Here is a 26,601-nt window from a genome sequence, read left to right on the forward strand (position 1 = left end):
CCACATCAGGATATTTCTCCCCAGACCTCAGATAGCCCATCCCTAATGCACTTACCAGTATGCATTATAGTTATCTGTGTTGATGCCTTATCCCTCTGTTAGGCTGTAAGACTTCATGAGGTCAGGGACCATATTTCATCTAACCTTTGTATCTCCCTCAGTGCCAAGCACAGTGTGGTCCTGCATAAGCAGTCACTTCATAAGTGTTTGTTGAATGAATGAATGAATGAGCGATCCAAAGTCCATTGTCTTTTTCAAGATTCCACTCTCTTCTTCTATAACCCACTTGCCCAGAAACCAAGCATCAACACCTGTGCCAGGAGTCTAGCGTCTGTAAATTACAGCCCACAGAACTGGACTTTGGATCCTGGCAAAATGTCACATTATTTTTAAAAATATGTTTTTAAAATATCACAGTCATTTCCAGATATTATGACCACTATATAGCTTCTCCATGCCCCCCAAGTTCGTTTTGCCCTTGTTTAAAAAAAAAAAAAAAGGAAAGAAAAGAAAAACAGTTAAGTGAAAACAACTAAAACAGTGACAATGTATATCAACATTATGAAGTCCTCCACCACTGGGGAGAAGAAGGAGAGATTTAATTATGCTTTCTCAGACTAAAATGTTTTGCTGGCTAGAAATTACTTAGAAAAGGAAACAACAATCACAATAAGCCAATAGGGTTTCATCCAGAATAGATCATGCCAGACTGACTGTCACGAAAAGTGGGACGTGACTGAAACATCTCAACAACATATTATGTGTTGCTGTTTTTTTTTGAGAGCTATTTATTAAACATTTACTAGCATATCACTGGGTTCAAGTGCCGTCTTTTCTAAGAAACTTTCCTGATGCCCCCAATTGTTTATGTTTCCTCTCTCAACAATTTATTTTGTATTTATTGTATAGACCTATTGCATTTAGTTGTCTGTGCACACGGATATATAGGCTCCTGCGGAGCAGGGATTGCTTTCAGTTTTTGGTCTTTGTATGCGCAGTGTTTAGCACAGTGCCTGACACACGTGGCAAGTGCTGGTTGAATGGGCCTGAATTGAAGTAGTACAGCGGTCTCTAAGTACCGGGATTCTCAAACTCTTTTTAGTCTTAGGACCCCTTTACTCTCTCACAAATTGAACACCTCTTACCAAACAAAGAGCTTTTGTTTATGTCGGTTAGATCTATTGATATTTACCCTAGTAGGAATTTAAATGTATTAGTATTATTATGAAAATAGTTTTGACCTTACAGATCTCCTGAAAGGGTTTGGGGAACCCTAGGAGTGCCCGGACCACGCTTTGAGAACCGTTGCTTTATACAAATATGGGATAGTAGATGTACAGAAAGCCCAGGCTGGAACGGCTCTCAGAGACCAATCTAGTCCGCCCCTCCAATTTTTCAGATGAAGAAACGGAGGCACAGAGGTAAAGAGACGTCTGCCCAAGGTCACATCGGTAGAAGGTGGCAGAGCCAAAGGGAGGCGGCCTAGCTGGGGATGAAGGGGAGAGGTTTTGGGCAGCGGGCAACGCCAGAGACCATCACGAGTGGGAATGGGCTGTGTCCATTTCGGTCTCCCCAGCGGAGGGCCAGACCCTCCCTCCCGCCCCCCACTCCAGTCTCTTCCTCCGCCTCCGCTCCCCCTCCCCTCCCCTCCCCTTCTCCTCCCTCCTCCCCCAGCTAAGGCAGGTGGGAGGAGCGAGCGCCGGGAGCTCCCGGGGGAGGCGTGGTCCCCGGTGTCCCCGCCCCCTCCGCCTCTCGTCCCTGCCCCGGGCTGGGCGGGGCCGACAGGAGCGGAGCCGCGGCCGCCCACAGCCCGTCACTTCCTGCCCCGGGGCCGGGGCTGCTTTCCCTTTAAGGGCTAGGGGCGCTGCGGCGGCTGCGGCGGCTGCTCGCTATGGTGGTGCTGAAAAGCCTGGAGGGCAGCTCGGCCGAGGCGGCGGCGACCGTGACCGTAACCGTGACCCCGGCGGCGGCTCCTGCGGCGGACGGGGGCGGAGGAGGAGGAGGAGGAGCGGCGGCCGCGGCCCCCCCCGGAGCGCCGCCGGGCGGGGAGCCCTACCTGTGAGCGCCGGGGCCCAGGCTCCACGGAGCCCACCCCACCCCACCCCACGCCACGCCGTCCGCGTAACGCCCCTGTCGGGCCCGGGTCCGCTCTGACCCCGGGATCGAGCCTGGGGCAGGCGCTGCTCCTTTCTGTCCGTCTGATCTGAGTTTTTAACTGTAGGCTGACTCGGGTCTTCTCTGACCCCGGGATCGAGCCTCGGGCGGACTCTGGTCCTTTCTGTCCCTCTGATTTGAGGAGTTAACTACAGGCAGGCTCAGGTGCCCTCCGACCCCGCGATCGAGTCTCGGGCAGGCTCTGGTCCTTTTCTGCCGGCTGATCTGAGTATTTAACTTCAGGCTGGCTGGCGCCCCTCTGATCCAGGATTTAGCTCAGGTCCACTCGGCCCCTAGGATCCTCTCCCCCTTCCTTTGCTCTCCCCTCCTCGCACTTTGGTTCCTGGCTCCTCTGGCTTTTTGGTTTGGGTCCTCTCTGACCCTTTGACTCTCATTTTCTCTGCCCTTCTCCAGCCCTGCTGACTTCAGGATTTACCCTCAGGCTCAGTGGACTCCTTTGATCCTGGAAGGTCCTTTGCTGGGCTCGGGTCCCCTTCTAGGGCAGGTCCCATCTGTCCCTCCGGTCTAAGGGACCTTAGCCTTTAGTCTGTCTCTGCCTCCTTCTGCTACCCAGATTTACCCAGTACCTGACTCTGTCTTATCTTACCCAGGTATTTGCTCATCGTGTAAATAAATGTCCTTCCTCTAGTTTGGGCATGGCAGGGACCTTGGTCCACCTGGATTCGAACCCGGAGGATGGTTTCTTTGATGCCCATCTGCCCAGGTGTTACCATCAGGCCTGGCCCTCGGACCTCTCTGAGCATGAGGAAGGATGGCTGGGAGCTTTCTGTCCTGCTCTCAGGCCGGTTTCTTCTTCTCTTTTAAAATCTTTCCTTCTCACTCGGCCTAAGCACACTTAGCCCCGCTTCCTTCCTTCCAAACCCCTCCTGCCTCCTGGGAGACCACTGATTCTTCTCTCCCAGAGGCCTTTTTTCATCCATCCATGGCTAAAATAGAAAGCCACAGAAGGTCAGAGCTGGGGAGGGGCAAACACAGGGGAAGGGATGGCTTAGAACATTGGAAGGTCCCAGGCGGGGAACCCTTAGAATGTAGAACATGGGATATAGGAGCTGGAAGGGACCTTTGACATAATATAAGCCCCAGGGGTTCTCTTAATCTGTTGTCTGCCCTGGACCCCTTTGGTAGTCACTCTGGTATGGTCTTTGTGGGGGTTGTCCTGTGTTCTCAAAGAGGACCAGGACATCAGGGAGATGATGACTTGACTTTCATTGAATTGGATTTAAGTGAGGGAGGGCTGTGCAAAGTCACCAACCTCACTTTCTCCTCTGGAGCCATCTGGGTCCAGTGGCCAGATGTAGATCAGGACAACAGGAGATGAACTGGCTATAGTCTTTGAACTCTTTCTTAGAGTCATGTCTTTAAATGCATAAAATAAAATGCATAGGATTACAAAGGAAGCTGATTATATTTGAAATAAGTGCTTGCTGACCAAAATGTACTAATGTACTTATCAAAAGTGTTTGGTTTTTTTTTAAGTTCTCAGACCCCAGGTCTAGTCTGGCCTCCTGGTTTTTACAGTTGAGGACATTTGAGGCCCAGAGAATGGAAGGGATTTGTCCAAGGTCTTATTGATGGATCTGGCTCCCTTTTGGGACTTTAGTTTGTAAACTTGATTGAAAGTCTTGGGCCTCTGGGCTATTTCCTCCAGAGGTTTTTGTGGGAAAGGTGGAGTGTGTCAGCAGTGAGCCTGGCCTCTTGAGAGTGGGGGCTGAGTAGGGAGAGGGAGCCTCGGGGACTCTTGGATGAATGTGGAGGTATATCAAAGGTTGACCGGTTTGGCCCTGAGGTGCTCAGATTAAAATGGTGCCTATAAAGTGGGGGTTTAGGATGTGAGAGATCTTGGGTGAGCAGCCTTGACTTTGGGTGAGTCAGGGTTTCCTGATTGCTCATCACTACAGTGGGACAGGCAATCTTTGTAAGGAGTTTGGAATCCAAAGGGGGTGTGTGTGTGTGTGTGTGTGTGTGTGTGTGTGTGTGTGTGTGTGTGTGTGTGTGTTGGGGGGGCGGAGAGGTTTTGATTTATACTTGGACTTGGCTTTGAAAGGTCCCGTGTCAAGGGACTGAGCCCAATGCATCGGGGAGGTCTTGGTAGAGATTGATTTCTAGGAAATAAACACCACCAGACCTTACTTCCTTGGGGTCCCTGATAAGCTCCTTTGGCTTCCAGGGCTGTGGTGTGAAGCAGCCAGGATTGTATTAAAGTTAACCAACCGACAAGTGCCCCTGCTTTCCACCCAACGTTGGCTGCTGTCCAGTGCTGGGGAGGCAAATTACTAGCTCCTTTAATTACCTTTCTGTTTATACCTCTGTTCCTAAAGATAATTGTTTGCCTGGGTCTCTGCCCTTGGACAGCTCTTGCTAATGGTTCTGAATTGTGGGCTCAGCCCTTTGGCTAAAGGAACAGGGAGCTTTTGGAAATGAAGTGTAAACAGAGTTTCTGAAATGACTTAACCAGCTTCCTGGCAGCAGCCGGGAGCAGTATCTTTTCTTAGGGCCCAGCATGTGCCAAGTTTTTACCTCCTGGAAAAAGTTTTCCTTGTGCATTTCCAGGGTTGGGAGTCACAGCTCTCCTACCCAATGTGTGTTGCTGGACAGGAGTCACTTTTCTAGTATTATTTTTTGAGAGCTTGTAAGGACTGCGCAGGTGATATAGCCTCCTCCCCACCCCCTTCCTTTTTTTTTTATTTTAGCCAGTGAGGAAACTCACAGGGGTTGATTTGCCTCATCCTATTTATTTGATGGTAAATAGCATAAATAGGAGTCAGATTCTTACTCCCAGCCTAGGAGTGCTTCCCCTGGTGTGGCTGGGACTCTTCCAATGAGAAGCTAATTGACTCACCCAGATGTCACTGTTTGTTGATTGACTAGTAGAGGGACTGAAATGGAGAATTGCAGTGGGGGGCAGCAGGCTGGGTTTCCAAAGGAGCTGAGGCTGAGGTCTTCACAGTTGGGACTCTGGTGTGATTTCCTTCTGGGATCACCAGCCAGCCTGAAATCTTCAGAGCTAGAAGACCGTTTTGGAGCAGACAAACCATTCTATCTTTTTTTTTTGGTTATTGTGATGGTGGTGGTTAATACATATATGGGCCTAGACACCTCCCATTTCCCAGGGGAAAGCTCTGCTTTCCTGAGTTTATGTTCACCTTTTAGGCCCTTGGGCCTAATCTGATGGCTCTTCCTCTTCTTCTTTCCCTTCCCTTCTTCTCTCCCAGTCTATCCAGAGCCTGGGTTGGGGGGGCTTTTTAGAGGCATCTCTATAGGTGGCACATTGGATAGAACACTGGATGGGAGTCAGGAAGACCAGATTCTTATTAGCTGTGTGACCCTGGGCAAACCATTTAACCTTTGTTTGCCTCATTTTCTTTATCGGTAAAATTGCAATAAAATAGCTCCTATCTTGTAAGGATCAAACAGTAAAGTCCTTCCATAAACCTCGGAGTTCATTATTATTGTTGTTATTATTATCCCTGGGCCCTAAAGCTCTGCTCGGATCCTTGGCACAGGAGATATTAATTGGGCATCTCTGTTGCCCATCCCCCTCCAATACACTCACCTAATGTTTAAATAACACTCAGTGTCTGCCCTTAGGGAGCCCACTGTCTTGGAGGGGAAAATGTGCAGAACACTAGTGGCTAGGATAGCAATACAAGATATTTTGAGCTAGGCTCAAAGGATGGATGAGATTTCTAGTCTGGAGGAAGAAGTAGTCCTTCCAGGAAACAGCCTGAGCCAGGCACAGAGTTGGGAAAGCACAGGGTAGGGGCACCATCCAACATGCCGGTGGCCCAGGAGGGAAGTCACTTTAATGATGCTGGAAAGGTCTTTATGGAGGAGGGTAGCTCCAGATTTTGAAGGGCCTTCAATGTCAGGCAGAGGAGTTTGACCTTGACTTTGTAGGGGCCAGTGAAGGGGTTTTGAGTAGGGTCAAGCAGTTTGTCCATTAGTACTAATTGAGCACCTACTATGTGTGCCAGCCATATTGAGCACCTACTAAATGCCGGGGATGCAAAGAAAGGCAAAAACAGTCCCTGCTTTCAAGGAGGCTATAGGCTAATGGGGGAGACAACGTGCCATACAAACAAGCTATACATAAAAGAGGGCCAGGGGAAGAGTCTTGGGTTTTTCCTTAAGAGATCTGGAATTGGGCAGGGAGCTAAAGAAAGAGACAGAGAAGGGGGTAAGGAGAAAAACAGGGAGTGGGATGTGTAATAAGCCAGGTGGTCAGAGAGCAGCCAGATGAAGGCAGTGCTGGCTGATGTAGCAGGGAGGTAAAGAGGCTGGGGGCCTAGAAAAGGCTCTTGGACTTCATGATTTAGGAGGGTCCTAGTGACTTTGGAGAGAGTAGTTGTAGGAAAAGGCTGGGGACACTTGGAGGCAAAGCCATTAGGGCATTGGACAGGGAGTTCAGATTTCTGCCCCATACACTATCTCTGTGGCTTTGGGCCGGGCCTCAGTTTCCTCCATAGGTAAAGTGAAGGGGTTGGACTTTCAGCTCTCTGGTTCTACTCTCCTATCTCTTTGTCCCTGAGGCAATGAGAAAAGTTTTTGGTAAGTTAAGGGAAAAGTTGGTGGTAAAGATCTGTAAGATGTCAGAGGATGCGGTCTCTGAGGTCCTTCCCCTCAACCAGGAAATGCCTGGATTTTACCAACAACTTTTTAGAAAAATTTTTAGTGGAGAGGGGGAAGAGAGATGAGAGCAGGACAGATTGGAAGAGTCAAGGCAAGTTCTTTGTTTTTTTTTAAGTATAAGGGTGATGGGAGCCTATTGGTGAGCATATGCGTACACTTGGAGACACAGACAGACAGACAGAGGCAGAGAGGCAGACAAAGACAGAGAAGGAACTCGGGGAGAACCAGCAGAATGGGGTCATCAAGAGAGGGAGAAGGGAAGGTGCACGAGAGAGATAGGTGATGGCCTAGGAGCAGGGTCCTGGAGAAAGGGGAAGGAGCAGAATTGGGAGGAGGGACAGATGGAGACAGAGATGAGCCCCAATGAGGAGTAGGGATCCCTCTTCTGTGACCAGAGGGAAGGTGGAGGGAGGAGGTGATGATGCTGGGGAGTTTTGAGGGGCCTTCCTTTGGATGGCCTCAAGTCTTAGGGAAAGAGGACAGGTCATGGATCCTCAGATTGGGGAATTTGACAATAAAGACCGTGGCTAACATTTATATAGCACTTTAAGGTTTGCAAAGTGCTTTTCAAATATCCCCTCATTTGACCCCTCCAACCTTGGGAGATAGGTGCTGTTATTCCATTTTCCAGTTGAGAAAACTGAGGCCAAGAACGATTAAGGGACTTGCCCTGGATCACTTAGCTAGACAGTGTCCTAGGCAGGATTTGAGGTTGGCTCTCTCTGACTCCAAGGCTTGAGTTTTATCCATAGACCCCTAAGCTGTCTTTTAAGGGGGACGGTTGGATTCCTAGAAGCAGGGGAGAGGAAAAGAAAAGATTTGGGACAGTTTGTGGGGAATGAGTACGAGGAGGAGGATAATGAGGAAGTGAGGTGTAGTAGATAGAATGCTGGACTGGACAGGCAGGGACGCTTGGATTTGCATGCTCTTCCCCCATCCTTTCATTATTGATTGTTTAACCCTTGGCTAATTCACTGACCTGTTTTTAGGTTTCTCTTTCCCATCTCTACAGCATTCTAAAAGTCATAGGGCAATATTGAGCTTTAAGAGCTTAAATGTTAACCTTTATTAGCTTAAAATTACCTCCCAAGACTTTTGGGACCCCCCAATTATAGATAGAGCTAGACCTGTGATTCCCTCCCTATGGGACACTCCCATGTGAGGAAATTCCCTCTACCAGTAGAGGCTAGCACCATCTCTGCAATTTATAATCTTTGTGAATTGCCTTCGTTAAATGACTTACCCAGGGTCACACATCCAGTATGTGTCAGATGTGGGACTTGAACCCAGGACCAGCTTTCTAGGGAGCTAGGTGGTGAAGTAGATAAAGTGCTGGGCCTAGAGTCAGGAAGACCTGAGTTCAAATCCAGCCTCAGATACTAGCTGTATGACCCTGGCCAAGTCATAGTAATTTCTCATTGATTCAGTTTCCTCATGTGTAAAAATGGGGGTAATGATAGCTCTTACTTCCCAGGGTAGTTATGAGGACAAATGAGACAATATTTGTAAAAAATGCTTAGTACAATGGCTAGTATATAGTTTGTTAAAGTTTAGTCGTTTCAGTCATGTCTGACTCCTCATGACCTCATTTGGGGTTTTCTTGACGAAGATACTGGAGTGGTTTGCCATTTTCTTCTCCAGCTTATTTTACAGATGGGGAAACTGAGGCAAACAGGGTTAAGTGACTTGCCCAGGGTCACACAGCTAATACGTATCAGAGGCTGGATTTGAACTCAGGTCTTCCTGATTCCAGGCCCTTCCTTAGAATAGTGTTTTTAAATGCATTTTAAAAATACATAAGATTACAAATGAAACGAACTGTACTGAAATTCAGTTGTCAAAACTTTTTTTTCTTTTATTTCTTGGACCACATGTTGGGAACCTCTGAGCTGACAATGTTGGGCGGGATCTGAACTTTGGCCTTCCTGATCCCAGGTCTAGTTTTCTGTCTACCTCCTGCTTTATGTAGTCCAGCCCGCCCCCCTCATTTTGTAGGTGAGGGAGATGAGGCCCAAGGTTAAACAATTTGCCGAAGATCACACAGGTAGTATCCGGACTGGGTTTGAACTTGGGTCTGTCCATCTCCCGATCTAGGTTCTTTCTCTTCCACTGGAGAGTTAGATTTCCAAGTTTAAGATGCTGGAGATAGGACATGCAGACCCCGCCTCTCCTGCTGCCCAGCCCCGGTCCCTCTCTGTCTCCCATGAGCTTTTCCTGGCTCTGTGGTCTGGGCGAGACCCTTGACCTCCCAAGGTCCTTGAAGTGAGGATGGTTTGGTACACAAACTTCCTGACCTTTAGCCGTCTGGGGGCAGGGGCCCCAGAATGGGGAGAACTTGGCTTGTTTACATCTGAGGCCCTGAACCATCTTCCTCTCTTTGGGGCCCTCCCCAATCCCACAGGGACTCTTGGGGGTGATTCAGCTCTTTTTATCTCTCCAGCTCAGCGTATTTGTGGCTTGGACACGGTCCAGCTAGTGTCAGAGTAAGTCCCTGCTGGAGGCTGAATGGGGCAAGGGAAATGTCATGGGGCCTTAATAGGGTGATGTTGTAAGGGAAGGTGGGGTCCCCAGGCCAGGGGAGTGTTTTCTCCTGGTAACTTCCTGCCACTTGCTGCCATTAAAATGGAAATGTATTTAGTGTCTGGAGGCTTAGAAAGTGATTTCCTCATGGTATCATTTCAAGGCAAATACTGGAAACTTGGGCAACTCCCCTCTTGGAGATGAGGAACCAGGCCCCAGAGAGGGCAGGAGACTTGTCCAGGGTCACACAACCAGTAAGTGGTGGAGCTGGAATTCTCTGGACTTCAAGGGCTCTAATAGCTGTCTTAATGAAGGGCCTGAGGAGTGGGAGCACGGTTGTTGATGACTGAGGTTTTAAAAAAAATGATAAAGCACTTACTAGCTGTGTGACCCTGGGCAAGTCACTTAACCCCAACTGCCTAAGCAAAAAATAAATAAATAAATAAATGATAAAGCATTATGGTCTTAGCAAGTCCCTTGGACTCAGGAGTGATTAGGTGCAGTGTCCAAGATCGTAGCTTCACAGGGGGGGTGGTCTCTCCACTGCACCACCCATCAGAGCCTGGGGCATCTGGGAAGCTTAGGGTGTCAGAGCTGGGAGGGTACTGGGAACACAGAATGTCAGATGAGGAAACTGAGACCCAGAAAGGGGAAGTGATTCCATCCTAGAGTAACCCACGGCAGCTAAAAGCCCTGTCCTTCAGGAGTCTTTCCACTTGCCTCCTGGTCATTTCCCTTTGTGCTCCGTTGTTGAGGTTTAGCCTTGGCTTGGCAAGCTTGTCGGGTCTTAGAAAACAAACCGGCCAAGCGTAGGGGCAGTTGGCCCACTTGTGATTCTTTCTGGCCAGGCCCTCCAGCTCTCAGGAACAGAGCTGGCCGGGGGAGGCCCACTGTAGTATATTGGGCCCTAGCCCCTGGAGTGGGTCAGCTCACCACCCTCAGGGCAATGGGCCCAGGGTGTGAGGCAGGGGCCGAAGCTGGAGAGTGAGGCTGAACCCAGAACCTTGCTCAGCAGAGCATCGTGTTCTAACTAACAGCTTACTAACAGGCGTTTTTGTTTTATGAGACTGGGAGACCCTCAGCTTATTCCTCTCCCTGTCTCCTTAGAAGAAGAGAGTGAATACCGCCTTCTTCAAACAAACCTGGGTTCGATTGGCTGTCACAGCCAGCCAGGAGAGCTCTCAGAACCCAGAATGTCCTTCCCACGAGGGCCCTTAGAACACAGAATGCCAGGGCCTGGAGCGTCCTTGGAGATCATCTGGTCCCAACCCCCTCATTTTGTAGATGGGGAAACCTTGGCACAGAAAGAATTGCCTGGCCCTTGTACCCAGGTTTCCTGGCAACCTGGCCTGGGTCTCTCTATACTACCCTGTCCCCATCCCTGTGTGCTTCCTGCTCTACCAGTCCTGGGTGTTTGCTTGTCTCCTAGAATGTCATTTCTTTAAAATAATTTATTTCAGTTGCTTTTTCTCCTGAGGGCTGAGGACTGCAGGTCTGCTTCTCCCAACCTCCCCGGGACACAGGGCCCTTGCCCCTGCTAATCTCCTCCATTAGCCTGGCCCCCAGCCAGCCTTGTCCCTCCCCCCCACTGGGCTTCCTCTGAGCTGTCTTCTGGGAGCCTGTCCTGGATGGTTATATCTTTGAGTAATTAAGACAATTTAATTGGCTGAGTGGCAGGATTTAGTTCCTAAGGCCTCTCTGAGGTGGCCCCAGGGGGTTCAGCAGATAAAGTCACAGAGAAGCAAAGTGATCAGGCCACACTGTCCTCTTCCTTCCCCACTGATCCAGACTCTTATTCTGCTGGAACCCCCGGACCCCAAGGTGATGGGCTCCAGAGACTTGGGGAGGGGGCAGCCAGGTGGTACAGTGAATAGAAGATGGGCCCTGGAGTCGGGAGGACCTGAGTTCAAATGCAGCCTCAGACACTTCCTAGCTGTGTGACCCTGGGCATGTCACTTAAACCCGATTGCCTAAATATATATATATGTGTGTATATATATATATATATATATATATATATATACACATACATATATTTACACATATACACACACACACACATATATACATATATATACATATATATATATATATATATATAAAATAGAGAGAGACTTAGGGAGGACATGATAAACATCTCAAGTGTCCGAAGGGACCCAGAGTCATAGATTCATAAATGTAAGAGCTGGAAGAAGAACCACAGAGACCATCTCAGTCCATTAGAAGCATTTATTAAGCACACAACCAAAGTCACAAATAAGGAAACAATACCTGCCCTCAAGGAATTTGCATTATTTCTTTCAAATTTGTTTTTTTCTGAACTTAAAAAACTTGCAGCCTTGATCAAGGTCCCACAGCTAAGTGTCCAAGGTAGAATTTGAACCCAGGTCTTCCAAGTCTAGTGCTTTTTCCTGGGTCCCACACTTCTCCCTGAGCCGGGTCTTCTCCCTGCTCATCCCGCAGTCATGCCCGTAGCTCTTGCCCAGCGTCTCCCCACCTCCAACTCCTCCAGGGGCCGCTACCTATGTCTGCATCGAGGCCAGGTTGGGGGGTGGCAGGAGGAGGAGAAGACATCTTGGCTATTTCTGCACCCACAGACACTACCACTCCCACCTCCCGAGCTCGAGGGCCAAGCGTCTTAGCCCCGCCAAGCGGAGGCAGTATTTCATCAACCAGGCGGTGAGAAACTCGGACCTCACGCCCAGGGCCAAGGGCCGGAAGAGGCTGCAGCAGATGGAGAACAGTGAGTTGGGACTGGACAGGCCATGTGGGGTGGTGGGCAGCTTACTGCACACCCCTCTTCCCAGTGTTGCTGTGGGAAAGGCCCCTGGGGCCTGCCAGACCTTGGAGTAGGATTTCCTTCTCAAAAGCCTCTGGAAATTTGTCAGAGAATCCAGATCAGGGAAATGAGGAAAGTGCCGAGTTCCCCACTTGCTTCTCCCCCTCCCTCTTCCCTCTTCTCCCCCATCTAGTCTGATCTCAGATTAATCTGAAGTGTGGGGCATCATGGGAAAAGGCACTGGCTTTGTCGCCAAGAGGACCTGGGTTCAAATCCTGGCTCTGACTTAGTTCTCTAAGTGATCTTGAGCAAGCTAACCTTTTCTGGGCGTCAGTCTCCTCTGAGCAAGGAGGGGATTGGATCAGAGGATCTCTTTGGTGCCCCCACTGTGACCCCAGTGACCCCTCTGAGCTCTGAATCTTCAGCCGTTCAAGTGGGACCGACTTGTTGACCTAAAGGTCAGGGTGGGTAGCTGAGAATCCCCAGCGCGGGTAGTCTGGTTGTTTTTGTTGTTGTTGTTTTTTGTTTTTTGTAATCTCAAAGGTCTCTTCTTTGACAGGCCACTATTTGATGACGCTTATGGAGAGGGTTGAATGCTCCCCTGATGATGGAGACCTGGCCCTCCCTGCTACTCCCAGCATTTTTGCCAAAGCCTGCAGCAATGAGACCTACATTGAGGTAGGAGGCCCCTGGTGTCCTTGCCCGACCCCCTTCCCCCGGCACTGGAGGATTTCCCATGCAGGGGGGCCGCTCTGTTGCCCCACAGCCGAGCATCTTGGATCGGACATTTAGTTTGGAGTCTCAGTTTTCCTCCTTTGTAAAATGAGGCTAATAATTCTTATAACTGCCTGCCTCCCAGGGTTGCTGGGAGAAAGAACATCTCTAAAGTTTGTTAGCCAGGTGGGTTCTGAGGACCATGATTTGGTAAAAAGAATGACTGGCTCTCTCCGGGCTCTGTGAAGTTAAGCCTCGTCTCTGGGCTCCCTGGCCAGAGTTATTTTACTTGTGGAAGGCTAGGCCCATTCACCTCTTGACATCTCTTTTAGCACTGAGTTTAAGAGTTCCAGGTCTCCCATCTGCCCTGGAGGGTTTCCCTGCCCTCGTCTCCTAGTGTCTCCCTGTCTTGGGCCAGCAGAGGATCTAAGGGCTGTGTCTATACCCTTGGGATGCCCAGCCAGTCTGGCCAAGTCTAGCCCTGGAATAGGACTTGCTGTGGGGGTGGATGGGGTCGGGGGGAAGTATCTCCTGGTAGCTGTTTCTAAGGGTATCCAAGCGCATGGTGGGGTGGGGGGTTAGGGAAAAGATGAGACCCGCATAATCTGACAAGGAGTCAAGGTCAGTAACACTGGCATGGAACCCACAGACAGCTCTTCTGTCCTCCCCCTATGCCAAATACTAGAGCTCAACTTTCCCATCTTGGAAATTTGAGAAAGAAGAAATCTGAGCTCAGTCTCTGCTCCTCCAGGCTGGGAAAACACCTAAATCAGACTCCCGGAGGACCAGAGAAAACCCTAGGTATCAGAGTCTCTGTTAAGTCTCTCTGGGGATCTCTAGGGCCAGGGGTCTTAACCTGGGGCCCATGGAACTTGCTGAATTTCAGAAGGTCCATAGATGTGGGAAAAATCATCTCTTTATTTTCACTAACCCCTAACTGAAATTGAGCATTTCTTCAATTATGAACGTAGGCATCGATGGACTGCCAGGGGTGGGCTGGTCCATGACACTGACAAGGTCCTAGGCTCATTCACAGCCATCGGGCACCCCCCTTCCCTTACCACCCCCCACCTTAGCCTGCTTGTTTACCCATCTCCAGCAGCACCTTCTTACCCATCCCCTCCTCCACATCTTTTTGCAATACCCTGTTGTCCCTACCTGGCCAGCTATTTGTCATCAGATCTCTTGCCCCATAATCTGGTTTGTGGTCTGTGAAATGGGGCAATGGTTCCTGTTGGGGAAAGGATGGGTGACTCTTAGACAGGAGGGGCTCCTTTTCCAGGTAGGGGTTGGCTTAGATTGCCTCTAGACTTTTTCCCAACTCTGAGATTCTTTTTAAAAGATTATCATTTATTAATTTATTTTTAGTTATCAGCATTCATTTCCACGAGATTTTGAGTTCTAAATTGCCTCCCCATCTCTCCCCTTCCCCCACCCCAAGATGGCATGCATTCTAATACCCCTTCCCCTAATCCGCCCCCCCTTCTTTTCCCCCCCCCCCCCGCTTATCCCCTTCCCCTTCTAGTTTCCTACGGGGCAGAATCAATTTCTGTACCCCATTGCCTGTATATCTCATTTCCCAGTTGCGTGTAAAAACAATTTTTAACATTCGTTTTTAAAACCTTAAGTTCTAAATTCTCTCCCTCCCTCCCTTCCCACCCACCCTCACTGAGAAGGCAAGCAATTCAATATAGGTTATACATGTGTAGTCATGCAAAACACTTCCATAATAGTCATGTTGTGAAAGACTATATTTCCCTCCATCCTATCCCGCTTCCCCCCCTCCATTCTATTCTTTCCTTCGACTCTGTCTCACCTCAAACATGTTTGCTTCTAATTACCACCTCCCCCAATCTGCCCTCCCTTCCCAACTCTGAGATTCTGAGAGGAGACAGAGGAGCTTTAAAAAAATGCTGATTCTCAGTGTCACTATGGGGAGGGTCCTTAGAGTGAAAGTCAGAAAGGGTGTGGAACCTGGAATGGTAGCCTGAAGGGGTCCTAGACTGGAAGGGACTTCAGAGGTCATCTTGTTCAATCCTCAAATTTTACAGATGAGGAAACTGAGGCCCGGAGAGATTGACTTCCCCCAAGGTCATACAAGTAAAGTCTTCTGAGGGGTCAGAAGACCCATGTTGTTCAAGGTCCTTGAAAAAATGGATGAGAAAACAACTGAGACCCAGAAAAGAGAAGCAACCGTCTCCAGGGTACATGGCTCCTGGCCTTTGTGCCATGCCCTGGTGGGCCTGTGGGAGGCCTCCTGATCTGGTCCCATTTCATCGGCATAGGGAGCCCCCTCTACCAGGGCGGGTCTGCACTGAAAGCTGTTGAGAAGTGACTGTGCCCAAGGTCACACAGGGGCAGGGCTTGAACCCAGGCTTGGAGGCTGGCTCTTTCTCCACTCTACCCGGATGATTCTCCAGCTGGGAGATCAAATGCTGGTGTGTATTTTCTCCTTTTCAGGGGAAAAAAAAAACCAAAAAAACAAAAACTAGTGTGGGTCAGCCCTAGGCAGCAGACTCCGGCCCCCATCCCGACCCCTGCCCCGAGTTGGGGAGGATAGAAAGCATAGAACAAGTTTCTTAATTATTATCCTCATCATTATCATTTTAGTGTTACTGTTATGGCCTCATCCAGAGGCTGGCCTTGGAGTCTTGACTCTCATGCTTACTAGCTGTGTGACCCTGGGCAAGTCCCTTCTCTTTTCCTTCCCAGTTTCCTCTTCTGTAAAATGGGTATAATTATACTTTGTGCCTATCATAAGGGAAGGGCTTTGTCACCCAAACAGCACCAGGGAAATGGGAGCTTTTGTTTTTTCCTGTTATTTATGGCCCAGACTTGGGGTGTTATCAGTGTGGGGGAACTCTGGGGATGGAAACTCCACAGATGGCACCTTACCTACAACTTAGAGTTGCCTCTGGACCACTGAGGGGAGCTTATGGGAAGTCACAGAGCCAGGCTGGTGTCCAAGGGGGGGCCCAAGTCTTCCTGCCTGGGTCTGTGCAACCAGGCATCGATCCTCTATCTACCCAATCATGCTGACTCTCATCCTGTGACCTTGAGCAGGACATTTAACCTCTGTCTGCCCCAGTTTCTTCATCTGAAAAATGGGTATAATAATAGCATCTACCTCCCAGGCTTGTAGTGAGAGTGTGTGTGTGTGTGTGTGTGTGTGTGTGTGTGTGTGTGTGAGAGAGAGAGAGAGAGAGAGAGAGAGCGTGAGCATGTCAGCTGCTTAAATGGTAGTTATTATTTCAGTAGTCTAGGGAATTCCCAATAAGGAAACTCCCTCTGTTGGTTCAGATCTGCCCCTGTTTTGCAATTAGCCTAACAGAGTGGCCTGGAGGGCACTGAGTGGTTAGTGACTTGCCCAGGGTCTCACAGCCAGCCTGGGTCAAAGGCAGGATTAGAATCCAGGTCCTCCAGGGTTGGATCTCTCTCCAGTAATGCCATATTGCCTCTTGTTATTATGAGTCCATTTGTTCCCATCTTTTCCATTGAATTCAGATGGAAACAGTCCTGGGATGCATTTCCTGAGTCTTTTATGGTTATCATTCTGCCGACGTGCATAGGTAGATACACAAACTGTCTTTTGTGAGTTGAACATGAGCATTGGGATGGAAGCTAGCCTTCTGATTTGTTATCATTTCAAAAAAATCACAATCCTTCAAACCAATGGCCGTGGCTCAGCCTTGAGGTTCACAGAAGACATCCCACCCCCCCACTTCCTTGCTAGGTAACCATCTGCCGAGGCTTAGGGCCAGCTTGCCTGGTTAGGGAGCTGGCACCATCTCCATTATTAGCCAGACCTGAGTGGGTGAAGACCGGAGGCATTGCTGGTCAGTGCTAAGACTTGGAGGTGGTGCTGGAGAAGCAGCTGGCGAGATCCTTCTTACAATATCCCTCTCTCTCCCTTCCCCCTCACCCCCCCACCCCTTCAAAAATGTTTTCCTTTTGCAGATTACACAGCAACGAGGAGTAGCAATTATTGTGATGAAGTCTCTGGGGTTTTGTCCTTGTTTCTGTCCCCTCTCTTCTTACCCCTCCCTTCCTGGTCACTGGGCCTCAATTAGCCCTGGCTCTAAAATGGGATCTTTTTTTTTATGGAGGACCATCAACCAGATTGTGGGAGGTCGGAGGCAGGTGACAGCTCTAATCTATTCCCATTAAAGAAATGAGTTCTGGCCAAGGGCACAGTCAATTTATCTCTGAGAAGGCCCAACAGAGGGAATGTGGATCGCTGTCTCTAGGTCATCTCCATGGCCAGAGACAGACGCAGCGGTATTTGGGATGTCGTAAAGAGCGTTGGCTCTGGAGTCCAAGAGCTGGGTTCAAATCCCACCTCTGACCTGGATGACCTTTTGGCATATTTTTTGGGCATCATTTGGCATGTTTTCCTTGGGGCTCAGTTTCCTCATCTGGAAAATGAGGGGGTTGAACTAGATGGCTTCCAAGGTCCTTTCCAGCTCTAAATCGATGATGTGAAATCCTGCACAGGGGGCTTGGTGGGGTCGGGGAATAGTGGAAGCAGTTATGGTTCGGGAGACTTGGCTTCAGGTCTTGGCTCTCTGCTGTCTCTGAACTGCGGCACCCCTGCCCCTTTCCCAGTTTCAGGTAAAGGGTACCACTCACCCTCCCACTGTCCCTAAGGCTTAGGGGATCATTCAGGCCAGTTTTCCACCTGAATAGTCATCCTTCCTTAATTGTTCCTGCCGGCCTGGGTTGGCCGGGGTCATCAGGGGTCTGAGAAATGACGTCCTCTGATAACCATAGTTTTTCTAGTGTCTGTCCCCACCCCCAGCCCCATCAGGCCTTTCACGGAAGCAGCTGCCGAAGACGGGGCAGATCACGGGAGTCCAGCTTTGTCCCAGGCTCCCTTCCTTGCCTAAGAAGGAGATGCTAGCAAGCAGCTGGGCATGGTAGCTCTGTGCCCCATTGCTGACTGGCCTAAGGAGACAGATTCAGTCCGAGAGGCCAGGTTCAAGCTCCTCCTGTGGGCTCTGGGGTCCCGGCTTGACCCCAGCAGCTGATCGAAGAGGAGAAAGTTGGCTTCTTCCAAGGAGGCAGACTCAGGAGCAGGGGGTGTGGAAGGCTTTGGGGGGAGGCCCTACTGATATCGTGGGAGGGGATGGTGCCGCTCTCCTTTGCCTGCTCAGACCCCTTCATGTTGGCCAAAGGCTGCCCAGAGGAGGGCACTGGTCACCTGAAAAATAAGAACACTAAGGAGGAAAGGGGAGCTGTTGTCATATATTTGAAGGGCTGCCACAGAGGAGACTTGTCCTGTCTGGCCCCCACATGACGGAACCGGGAGAGGGTTCTATTTAAGGGGGTCTGGAGGTTTGAAGAAAGGCAGATAGGGTTGATATAAAGGAAACCTCTGAAAATTAGAGCTTATCTCCCAGGAGCATGTGAATGAATGGATTCCCCTTAGTATCCCAAGCTGTGCCATTCCCACTTCTACCTCAGGGCATGTTGCTTTTCTAGGCCCCAGTTTCCTCCCCTAATCAATGAGGGGGTTGGACTAGATGACCCCTTAAAGACCCTTCTAGCTCTATCTTTTCAGTCCTAAGATTTAGGGCTGGAGGAGACCTTAGAGGCCCCCCTTCCCCCATTTTTCAGAGGAGGAAACTGAGGCCCAGAGATGCTAAGTGAGTTAACCACACTGATGGCAAGTGGTAGAGCCCACATTTGAACTGGAATCCTCTGACTTTCCAGTGTACACTGCCCCCCCCCCCCCCCATTCCTTGCTCTGGAAGTTTTCAAGCAAGCGCACCTGGCCACTTGTGAGGGATGTCCTAGACCATCATCTTGTGCTGGTGCCGGTTCTCTGAGGCTGTGCCAACTCTGTCCTTTGGGGACTGGGGGATCCTGTCCTCCCCTTGGGGCTGGACTCCTTGCTCCTCTACCATGGGTGGCAGAGGTTTCATGGGAAGGACAGAGTGCATTCAATCTAGGTACTTTCTTTTGCCACCTTCCCCGCCCCCCATCCCTCTTCTTTTGCAGATCTGGAGCGATTTTATGAATCGATCTGGAGAGGAGCAGGAGCGGGTACTCCTGTATCTGGAGGAGGAAGCTACGAAGAAGCAGAAAAGGAAAGTCCCTGCTAAGACTGAGGATAATCGGAAAGGTGCTGTGGGGCCCTGTGGGGCCCTGTGGGGCTGGGCACAGGCGCAGGGGGAGCTCCTGGGAGAGGGCAAGACTTTGGGAGAACTGTTGGACTTAACTGGGTTCTTTTGCCTTTCAGAAGATCCATCTTACACACCCCAGGCGTGCTTCCAGAGGATTAACCGTCGCCTTCGGACCACCCTGAAGCGGGGAAGAATCCCCATGGTGAGGAGGGATTAGTTTGGGCTAAGTCGTGAAGGCCTCCTGTCCGAACTGGAAGGGGCCTTAGGACATATGGTGTCAGAGGACAGAGGGCCTCCAGAACTTAGAATGTCTGAGCTCGTTTGAACACGGGACATCAGGACCGGGAAGGACCTTGGAGGACCAGTGTTCTGTGCAGTACCTGGTGCAGAAAGGGTTGAAGAAATGCTCTTTGAAGCAGCTAGGTGGTATGGTGGATAGAGCACTGGACCTGGAGTAGGAAAGACCAGAGTTCAAGTCCAGCCTCAGATATTTACTAACTGTGTGACCCTAACTCTGGCTTTCTCAGGTTCCTTATACCTAGAATAGGGAGAATAAGAGCACCTGCCTTCCAGGGCTTGGAGAAGATGAAAACAAGATATTATTTGTAAAGAGCATTGTAAACCTTAAAGCCCTATTGGAGTGCTAGCCAGTGTTGTTGTGATTATTATTAGTTATTATGACTTCCAGTAGAAGGAATGTGAATCCCTTCCATGCTCTGCCTACCTTCAGTAATGAGGATGAAATGGTTGAGTCCCAATCAGATCTTTTGTTCTGTGTCCCTCTTTCTGCCGTATTTTTCCCTGATTGGTAAAAAGGAGGTAGGAGCAGCGGCTAGAGTCTGGACGGTGCATCTTTCTGAGTTCAAATGTGGCCTCAGATGCTTACTAGCTGTGTGACCCCGGGCAAGTCACTTCACCCTGTTTGCCTCAGTCTCCTCATCTGTAAAATGAGCTGGAGAAGGAAATGGCAAACCAGTCCAGTATCTCTGCCAAGAAAACCCCAGATGGGGTCATGGAGAGTCGGGTATGGCTGAATAACAACAAAAAAGAGGGGGCTTCCTATTTTGTTCTATGTTCTAAAGCCCCTCCCACTCCCACCTCTGACATTCTTCCCTCCATATCCCTCCGAGTGGCAGGCAGAGGTCTCTTGTTTTTTTTTCTTCTCTTTTTTTAAATGGCCCTGACCTCAAGAGTAGGTGATTATGTGGGAAGATGGGGCTGGGCGGCTTCCTTTTCTTTCCCACCATGCAGAGCATCCATAATAGGCCTTCCCGCGCCACCAGCCTTCCGTGGCTGGGTCACTGTGACCGGCGGCAGCCAGGCTTTGTGGAACAGGGTGGGCAGTTGGCAAGAAGGGTTGGAGAGCTGCCTAGTGCATCTCGTCAGCCATCTAAGGCCTGGCAATTGGACCGCCCTGTTTGTGGGAGATTAGTTTGTCCCTAGTCTTTGTCTTCCTTCAGGGCTGGTGTTTGCTGGCAGGTGACTTTCTGAGAGGTCAGAGAGGTGGCCCGATGCCAGTTACCTACCGGGCCCTTACATTTTCATAACTTCTGATTTGTAAAGGGTTTTCTGCCCTTTGGTTCTCAGACTGCTGGGAAAGCCACAAGAATATACTATTCTAAGCCAGAAGGGATCTTTGGCTATTCTTTAATCCAACTCCCTCATTTTACTGAGGGGGATGCTGGGGCCCAGAGAAGAGGAAGAGGAGGAGAAGGGACTTGCCCTGTGCCATGTAGAAGGAGGGGCCTGATCCCGGGTCTGACTCCAAATCTAGCATTCCTTCTACTTGACCTAGCTATATCCGGCAGTGTGAGAGCTAGGCTCCCCGTCTTGCAGCTGAGGAAACTGAGGCTGCAGTAGGGAATGAGTTGGTGGCAGAGTCTGGTGCCCTTTGTAATGTTTGGTGCTACGTCTCTGGGCACTGCTGCTTCATAGAGTACAAAGAGGTGTAGGTAGAACACACTGAGGGCCCTTGTGAGTTCCTGGGGGACAGGGCAAGCATGGGACCAGTTTTGATTAATCAACAGGCATTCATCTCAGAGAGAGAATCATTCAGGTAAGGGTTGGCCTAGATGGCCCCCGGGCTACATTCCAGCCCTGAGGTTCTGGATTCTGGGGTGTGCTTAGAAGAGAAGAGTGGGAGGGGTGTGGGGAGGGCACTTGACAGGGAGGCATTGGATGAGATGGATCCTCTGGTTCTCCCCTCCCTGGTGGGGAGCTCCAGCTGGCTAGCTCCTCCCATGGAGCTCCAGGTGAGGTCCAGATTGGGGTTCCCCACTATCCCTGTCCTGACTGGTGTGACCTCATCCCTCTCTCTCAGGACACGCTGGAGGGTCTGGAAGGAAAACTCCTGCGGTTTTTCTCTGTCACTCCTCGATCTGTCTACATAGCCATGATGGATAGCAGGTGAGCCTCCAGCCCTCTCCCCAAGGCTTGGATAAGTGTTTGGATCTGAGACCAGCTCCTTTTTTTTTCTCTCTGCCCCAATCTCCTATCCTTGGCCTGATTTCCTCTTTCCTCTTCTACGGCCAAGGCCAGAGTGACTTCTCTTTCGGGAAGCAGGGGGATGGATGGGTTGACCTTTCTGGTTGACTTCAGGTCTCCCCAGGCAGGGATTTGGGGGGTGGGGATGTTGAGTTTCTGCCCAGACAGAGGTTTTGCCTTTTCAGAATTCACTTTGGTGAATTGTTGGTTCTATCCAGGACTCCTGGGCAGGAGACCCCAGTTCTCTCTCCATTCTCATCCCCAGGCCCTAATGCCAACCCTTTCTTCTTTCTCCTAGCTTTGAGCGACTCTTGCTTCATGCGCTCTGCCAGTACATGGACCTGGTCTCTGCCAGTGAGTGCTTTCTGTGGACTTTATTCTGCCCCATATCCATCCTGCATCGACTTAGGGGACACCCATAGGGGGCTAGAGACCCTCAGGCCTTACCCCTCTGGGGCCAGAAGGAAGCAAAATATCTAAGCCATCCTCCCCTCCTAGGCCAAGAAATGGAGGCCCCAGAGAGGGAAAAGAATTTTCCCACTGTCCCACACCAAGTCAGTGGCAGGGGAGTCAGAATCAGCTCACGTATCTAAGGCTCTTCCTAATTCTGACATTCTGTGGAAGCAGCAGGAGGAAGACCACTGAGTGGGTGGGCACCTCCCCCCAACCCCCAGGCCTGGATTTGGATAATTGAAGCCTGTGGGGGGGAGAGGGGAGGTGGAGAAGCCTGACTCTGGGGCCACAGGGGAGCACTCAGGCACGGCTTATTAATGAAGCTCTCGGATTATTAAAGGGCTTAAGTGTTCTCTCTAATGGCCTGGAGGGGAAATTAGGGGGCAGAAGGCACTTAGCCTCCTGGAGGAGGTAGGGGGCCATCCACACAGACCAGCTGTGTTCTGCTGGGCTCTCTTTTCTCTGGAGTAACCAAGGAGTAGGCTGCCATGGCAACCAGGCATGGGGAAGCTGTCTCTATGACTACAAGGTGGGTAGACAGAGGAAAGGAGGGGTGAGTTGGATTCTAGCTCCTGCTCCAAGGGGGTGGTCTTCCTCTTAGGCTTATCCTGGAGGATCTGAGTCAGAGTGGAGGAGGGGAAGATCTGCCCTTAAATAATTCAGATCAGACGGTGTGATACAGGAGAGAGAGCCCTAGATCAGGAGCTGGGAGACCTGGGTTCTCTGCCATGTAGTTGCAGTGTGACCTTGGACAAGTCATTCAGGCTTTTTGCTTGTTCCTCAGTTGAGCAGTCTGTGAAATGAAGCAGTTGGATGAGATGATCTCTAAGATTCCTCCCAACTCTAATATTCCCTGTTCTAAGACCCCCCCTCTCCCCCCAGCCCTGATCTATCATCCAGTATTTGCCGGCTGGTAGTTGAATTGAGACCAAGAGTTAGGTCATGAGGTGGATTCAACTCAACAAATACTTAGTAAGGCCCTGCTCCATGTAAGGCACTGGTCTGGGAGCCAGACCTACACAAGGGAAAAAGTCTCTTTCCTCCTGGACCTTGCAGTCAACTGGGAGGGGGAGGAGGAGGTTACGCTAGAACATATAATCATGGATAAATAGGATACAGGATAGGGGGAGAAGACAACATGACCTGGCAGAGAATTCTAGGAATATTTGAGGAGAGAGAAGAGGGTGGGGAGAGAATCAAGGAAGGCCTCATGGTGGAGGGGAGAGCCTTGATAAGCTAAGGGTTCCCAGAGAAGGGGAGTGTGTTTTGGGTATGGCACATAGAGACAAGAGAGAGGATTCACGGGAGGCAGTTTGCTAGGAATAAGAAGAAAGAGTCTTAAAAACAAGGTGTTATTCTTATAACCTTGGGATGGGCCATTTTTCTTTCTCATGTTTTCCAAGGGGGAAGTGGAGTTGACTTCTGGAGATGGGGCTAGGCTGAATGTGGTCCCTTCCAGGTCAAGTAGGATATGATGCCCCCAGTGGGGGTGAGCTCCCTGGTACTGGACGTATTCAGACAGAAGTTGTATGAGGGATATGATAGACAATGGGTCTAGATTGGGTGGGGAACCTGCAAGGCCACGTGGCCTTATAGATCCTTGGGTGCAGCCTTTTGACCAAGTCCAAGTTTTACAGAACAGATCCTTTTATTAAGGGGATTTGTTCTGTGAGGTTTGGATTCAGTCAAAGGGCCATGCTTGAGGACTTAGAGGGCCACATGTAGCCTTGAGGCCACAGGTTCCCCACCCCTGGTCTGGATGGTGACTGAGGACCCCTTCCCATCGAGATTCCATGTTCCATAATCCTTGGAATCCTCAGAATCCTCAGGATCCCAGGACAGACTCCTGGGATCTCTGCAGTCTGTGCCACGAGTCCCACGTAGTGACTACTCAGGCTGTTTCTAATTCCTTCTCTGCCTTTGTATCCCTTTCGGGAAGGTTCCGACTTCGAGGGCAGACGGCAAATGAAAGTCAGCAACAAACACACCAGCTTCTTGCCTCCGGAGCAGCTGCTGTCTGCCTACCTAGAGCAGAGGAGCTGATGGCATCCCTCCCTCTTCCCCGCCCTGGGGCCAGGATACCCTGTCCTCTTACCGCCCTCTCCTGGGAGGTGGGAGAGGACTCGCCTACCCCAGGGCAGCACGGTCCCCAGATCTGTTGATTGTCATTGTTATTATTATTATTTTTTTAATCTACCTTGAATTCTGCCTGGCCCATTTTGCTTAGATCTGGGGTTTGCTTCGGGTGTTTTAATTTTCTTTTTTTTACAAGGTACTTAAAAAGTCCTGATTTTTTTTTTTTGTGGATTTCACCCCTGACCTGAAAGTCTCTCATTCCTCTTCCCTGCCTCCTCCAATCTATTGGCCTTTTCCTTTGGAAAGAGGTCTGCCTGGGGTGCTTCCCCCCTTAGATTCTTTGGGGTCTTCTGGAGGAAGCTCTGGACATCCCCTCTACCCCAGGCCTGTATCCCAAGCCCTGTGGATGTTTACAAGCCCACTGTGCTGTGACCCTAGGGGTCTGGCTGGGGCTGGGGGTTGAGGGTTGTTCACTGAGCAGGGAAGACTTCAAGGAGTAAGCAGCCCTTCCCAGATCGGTGGCATCTGCCTCAGAGGGAGGTAGGCTGGCAGGCAGGGTTTTATCATTATTATAATATTTTTAAAAGATTTTTTTTTTTGAGGAGGGATTGGGGAGGGTGTAGGAGTTGGTTTGTTTTGGTCTTGGTAAAAGAAACCAAATTTGAGTTAGATTCTCCTTAGGATCTAGCTCTCCTCAAATGATCAATTTGTGTGGCTAGAGGTGTTTCCACTCCCCCCCCCCAGCCACTGAGCCATCCCCCAGACCTGAGGGAAGATGGCCAATGTGTGACCAGCCGGGCTGGGGGTGTTTTTCATTATTGCCCATACTATGACCATAGTTTTTCTATAGTGTGTGTTATATGTATCTGTGTGTGTGTGTGTGTTTGTCCCTGACGCCTCCTCCCTCCCCCCATTCCCAACCCCCAGCAGGGCAGCTCCATCCTCCATCCCCTACAGAATGAATTTTTTAAAAACCCCATGTTGTAACTCTGGGCCTGAAAGGTCCTGAGACTCTCCTTTTAGGGGGTGTGTGTTTGTTTTTTAAATCGTCTGTGTGTTCCTGTGGTGCCTTTTTTTGCAGACTTACTTGTTATCACTTGCATGGCGGGTGAAGCTGCAGGGCCCCTGGCCTCCCCTCTTGCTCTCTGCCCTGGTCCTACAGGGGTCCTCTTGGGGAGCTGTTTGCCAGCCAGGGCCCCAGGACCCAGAGCTTGCTGATCCTCGGCTGGGGGGCCCCCGGTCAGCAATAGCCTTTCTTGCCCCCACTCTTCCGTTTGGGTCTCCCCTCCCCTCCCCTCTGATCCCAGGCATGGGATAGCCATAGGGGACATGGGCTGGAGGGTTGATGTCCCTGGCCTACCTCTGTTCTGGGTCTCACAGCCCAGGCAGGCCTTGAGAGCCACTGGTGGAGAAGGCAAGGGGGGCTGCTTGCTAGGCCTTGGCTATTGCTTGGCTTTGGGGAAGGCGGGTATAATAAATTCCTGGTGCTCTGTATTTAGCCGTGTGTGTATGTTTTGTTTTCCCCCTTTGGGACCCAAGGACGAGAGCCTTCATGGGATGCACTGACAGCCCTTGAAGGGACCTGGAAGCCATTGGGGCCAGCCTTGGGAAGAATGGGAGATAGGTACAGCAAAACCTGGGGACAGACAGTGCTGTCTGACATCCTCTGTATCTGTCAACATAAGTTTCTCAATCTGACGTTCTCTGTGCCTTGGAGAGTGAGAGAGGTTGGGAGCCCTGATTGGGAGTTAGGAGATCTGAATTCTAGTAAGCTCAGGCAAGCTGCTCCCCCAGCATGGACCTCAGTTTCCCCAGCTTTAAAATGAGGGTTTTCATGGAGTACAAATTCAACATAGTAGCCAACAAAAACTGCCTCAGTCCTAAACTGCACCAAGAGGTAGTGTCCCAAATAAGGGAGGCCGTACCCCATCTGGACCTTGCCCTCGCTAGGCCACAACTGGCTCCACTGTGTTCAGTTCTAGGGGCCATATTTTAAGAAGGAACCTTGACAAGCAGGAGATGACTAGGATGCCTGCATGCATGGTGAGGGGAGGGGGCTAGATTAAGGAACTGGGATGTTTAGCTTGGAGAGAAAGACTGGGCCCAACTGCTGCCTTCAATTTGAAAAGTCCTTATGTGGAAAAGAGGTTAGAAAGGGACAGCAGAACTAGGAATTAATAGAAGTAGGTAGACAAGTTATTGGAAAGGATATTTTGGCTCAATGATTAAAGCTGCCCCAAAGGCTGATAGATTGCCTTGGGAAGACATACTATAGGATCTCTGTCACTGGAGGGAGAGGTTGAACAACTACATGTCTGGAAGGGAGCCCACAGGTCATCTAAGGCCAGGCCCTTCCTTTTACATTAAAAGGAAAAGTGAGTTGTCCAAGGTCACACAGTAAGCATTAAAGAGATCTGATCCCAGTGGACTTTGCACAGATGTAGAGTAAATATTTTCCTAATCAGAGAAGGGAACTTTGAAATCATGTAATATAATCCCTAGGGCAGCTAAGTAGGGCAGGATGTAGATTATCTGGTTTTCAGTCAGGAAGACTTGAGTTCAAACTTGACTTCAGACATTTGCTAGCTGTATAACCTTGGGCGGGTCACTTAACCTTGTTTGCATCAGTTTCCTCATCTGTAAAAT

General features: G+C 50.1%; 1 protein-coding gene across 3 annotated transcripts; it reads left to right on the forward strand.

Moving 5' to 3' along the window:
- The first annotated feature begins 1,891 nt into the window (after positions 1 to 1,891).
- R3HDM4 (R3H domain containing 4) lies at positions 1,892 to 25,449 on the forward strand. 3 transcript variants are annotated; one of them, XM_027845366.1, is made up of 8 exons: positions 1,892 to 2,058; positions 11,922 to 12,067; positions 12,663 to 12,781; positions 18,818 to 18,941; positions 19,059 to 19,144; positions 21,263 to 21,348; positions 21,725 to 21,780; positions 23,819 to 23,922. In XM_027845366.1, exons 1-8 carry the CDS (start codon positions 1,892 to 1,894, stop codon positions 23,920 to 23,922), a joined length of 888 nt encoding a protein of 295 aa, XP_027701167.1. The 3 variants fall into 3 exon arrangements, with proteins under 3 accessions (XP_027701167.1, XP_027701166.1, XP_027701165.1); XM_027845365.1 differs by lacking the exon at positions 1,892 to 2,058 and adding an exon at positions 8,622 to 9,287 and having other exon boundaries at positions 19,062 to 19,144; positions 23,819 to 25,449; XM_027845364.1 differs by lacking the exon at positions 1,892 to 2,058 and adding an exon at positions 8,628 to 9,287 and having other exon boundaries at positions 23,819 to 25,449.
- The last annotated feature ends 1,152 nt before the right edge of the window (positions 25,450 to 26,601 follow it).

The sequence above is a fragment of the Vombatus ursinus genome, unplaced genomic scaffold (assembly GCF_900497805.2).
Source record: "Vombatus ursinus unplaced genomic scaffold, bare-nosed wombat genome assembly UNPS02014961.1, whole genome shotgun sequence".
NCBI lineage: Eukaryota > Metazoa > Chordata > Mammalia > Diprotodontia > Vombatidae > Vombatus > Vombatus ursinus.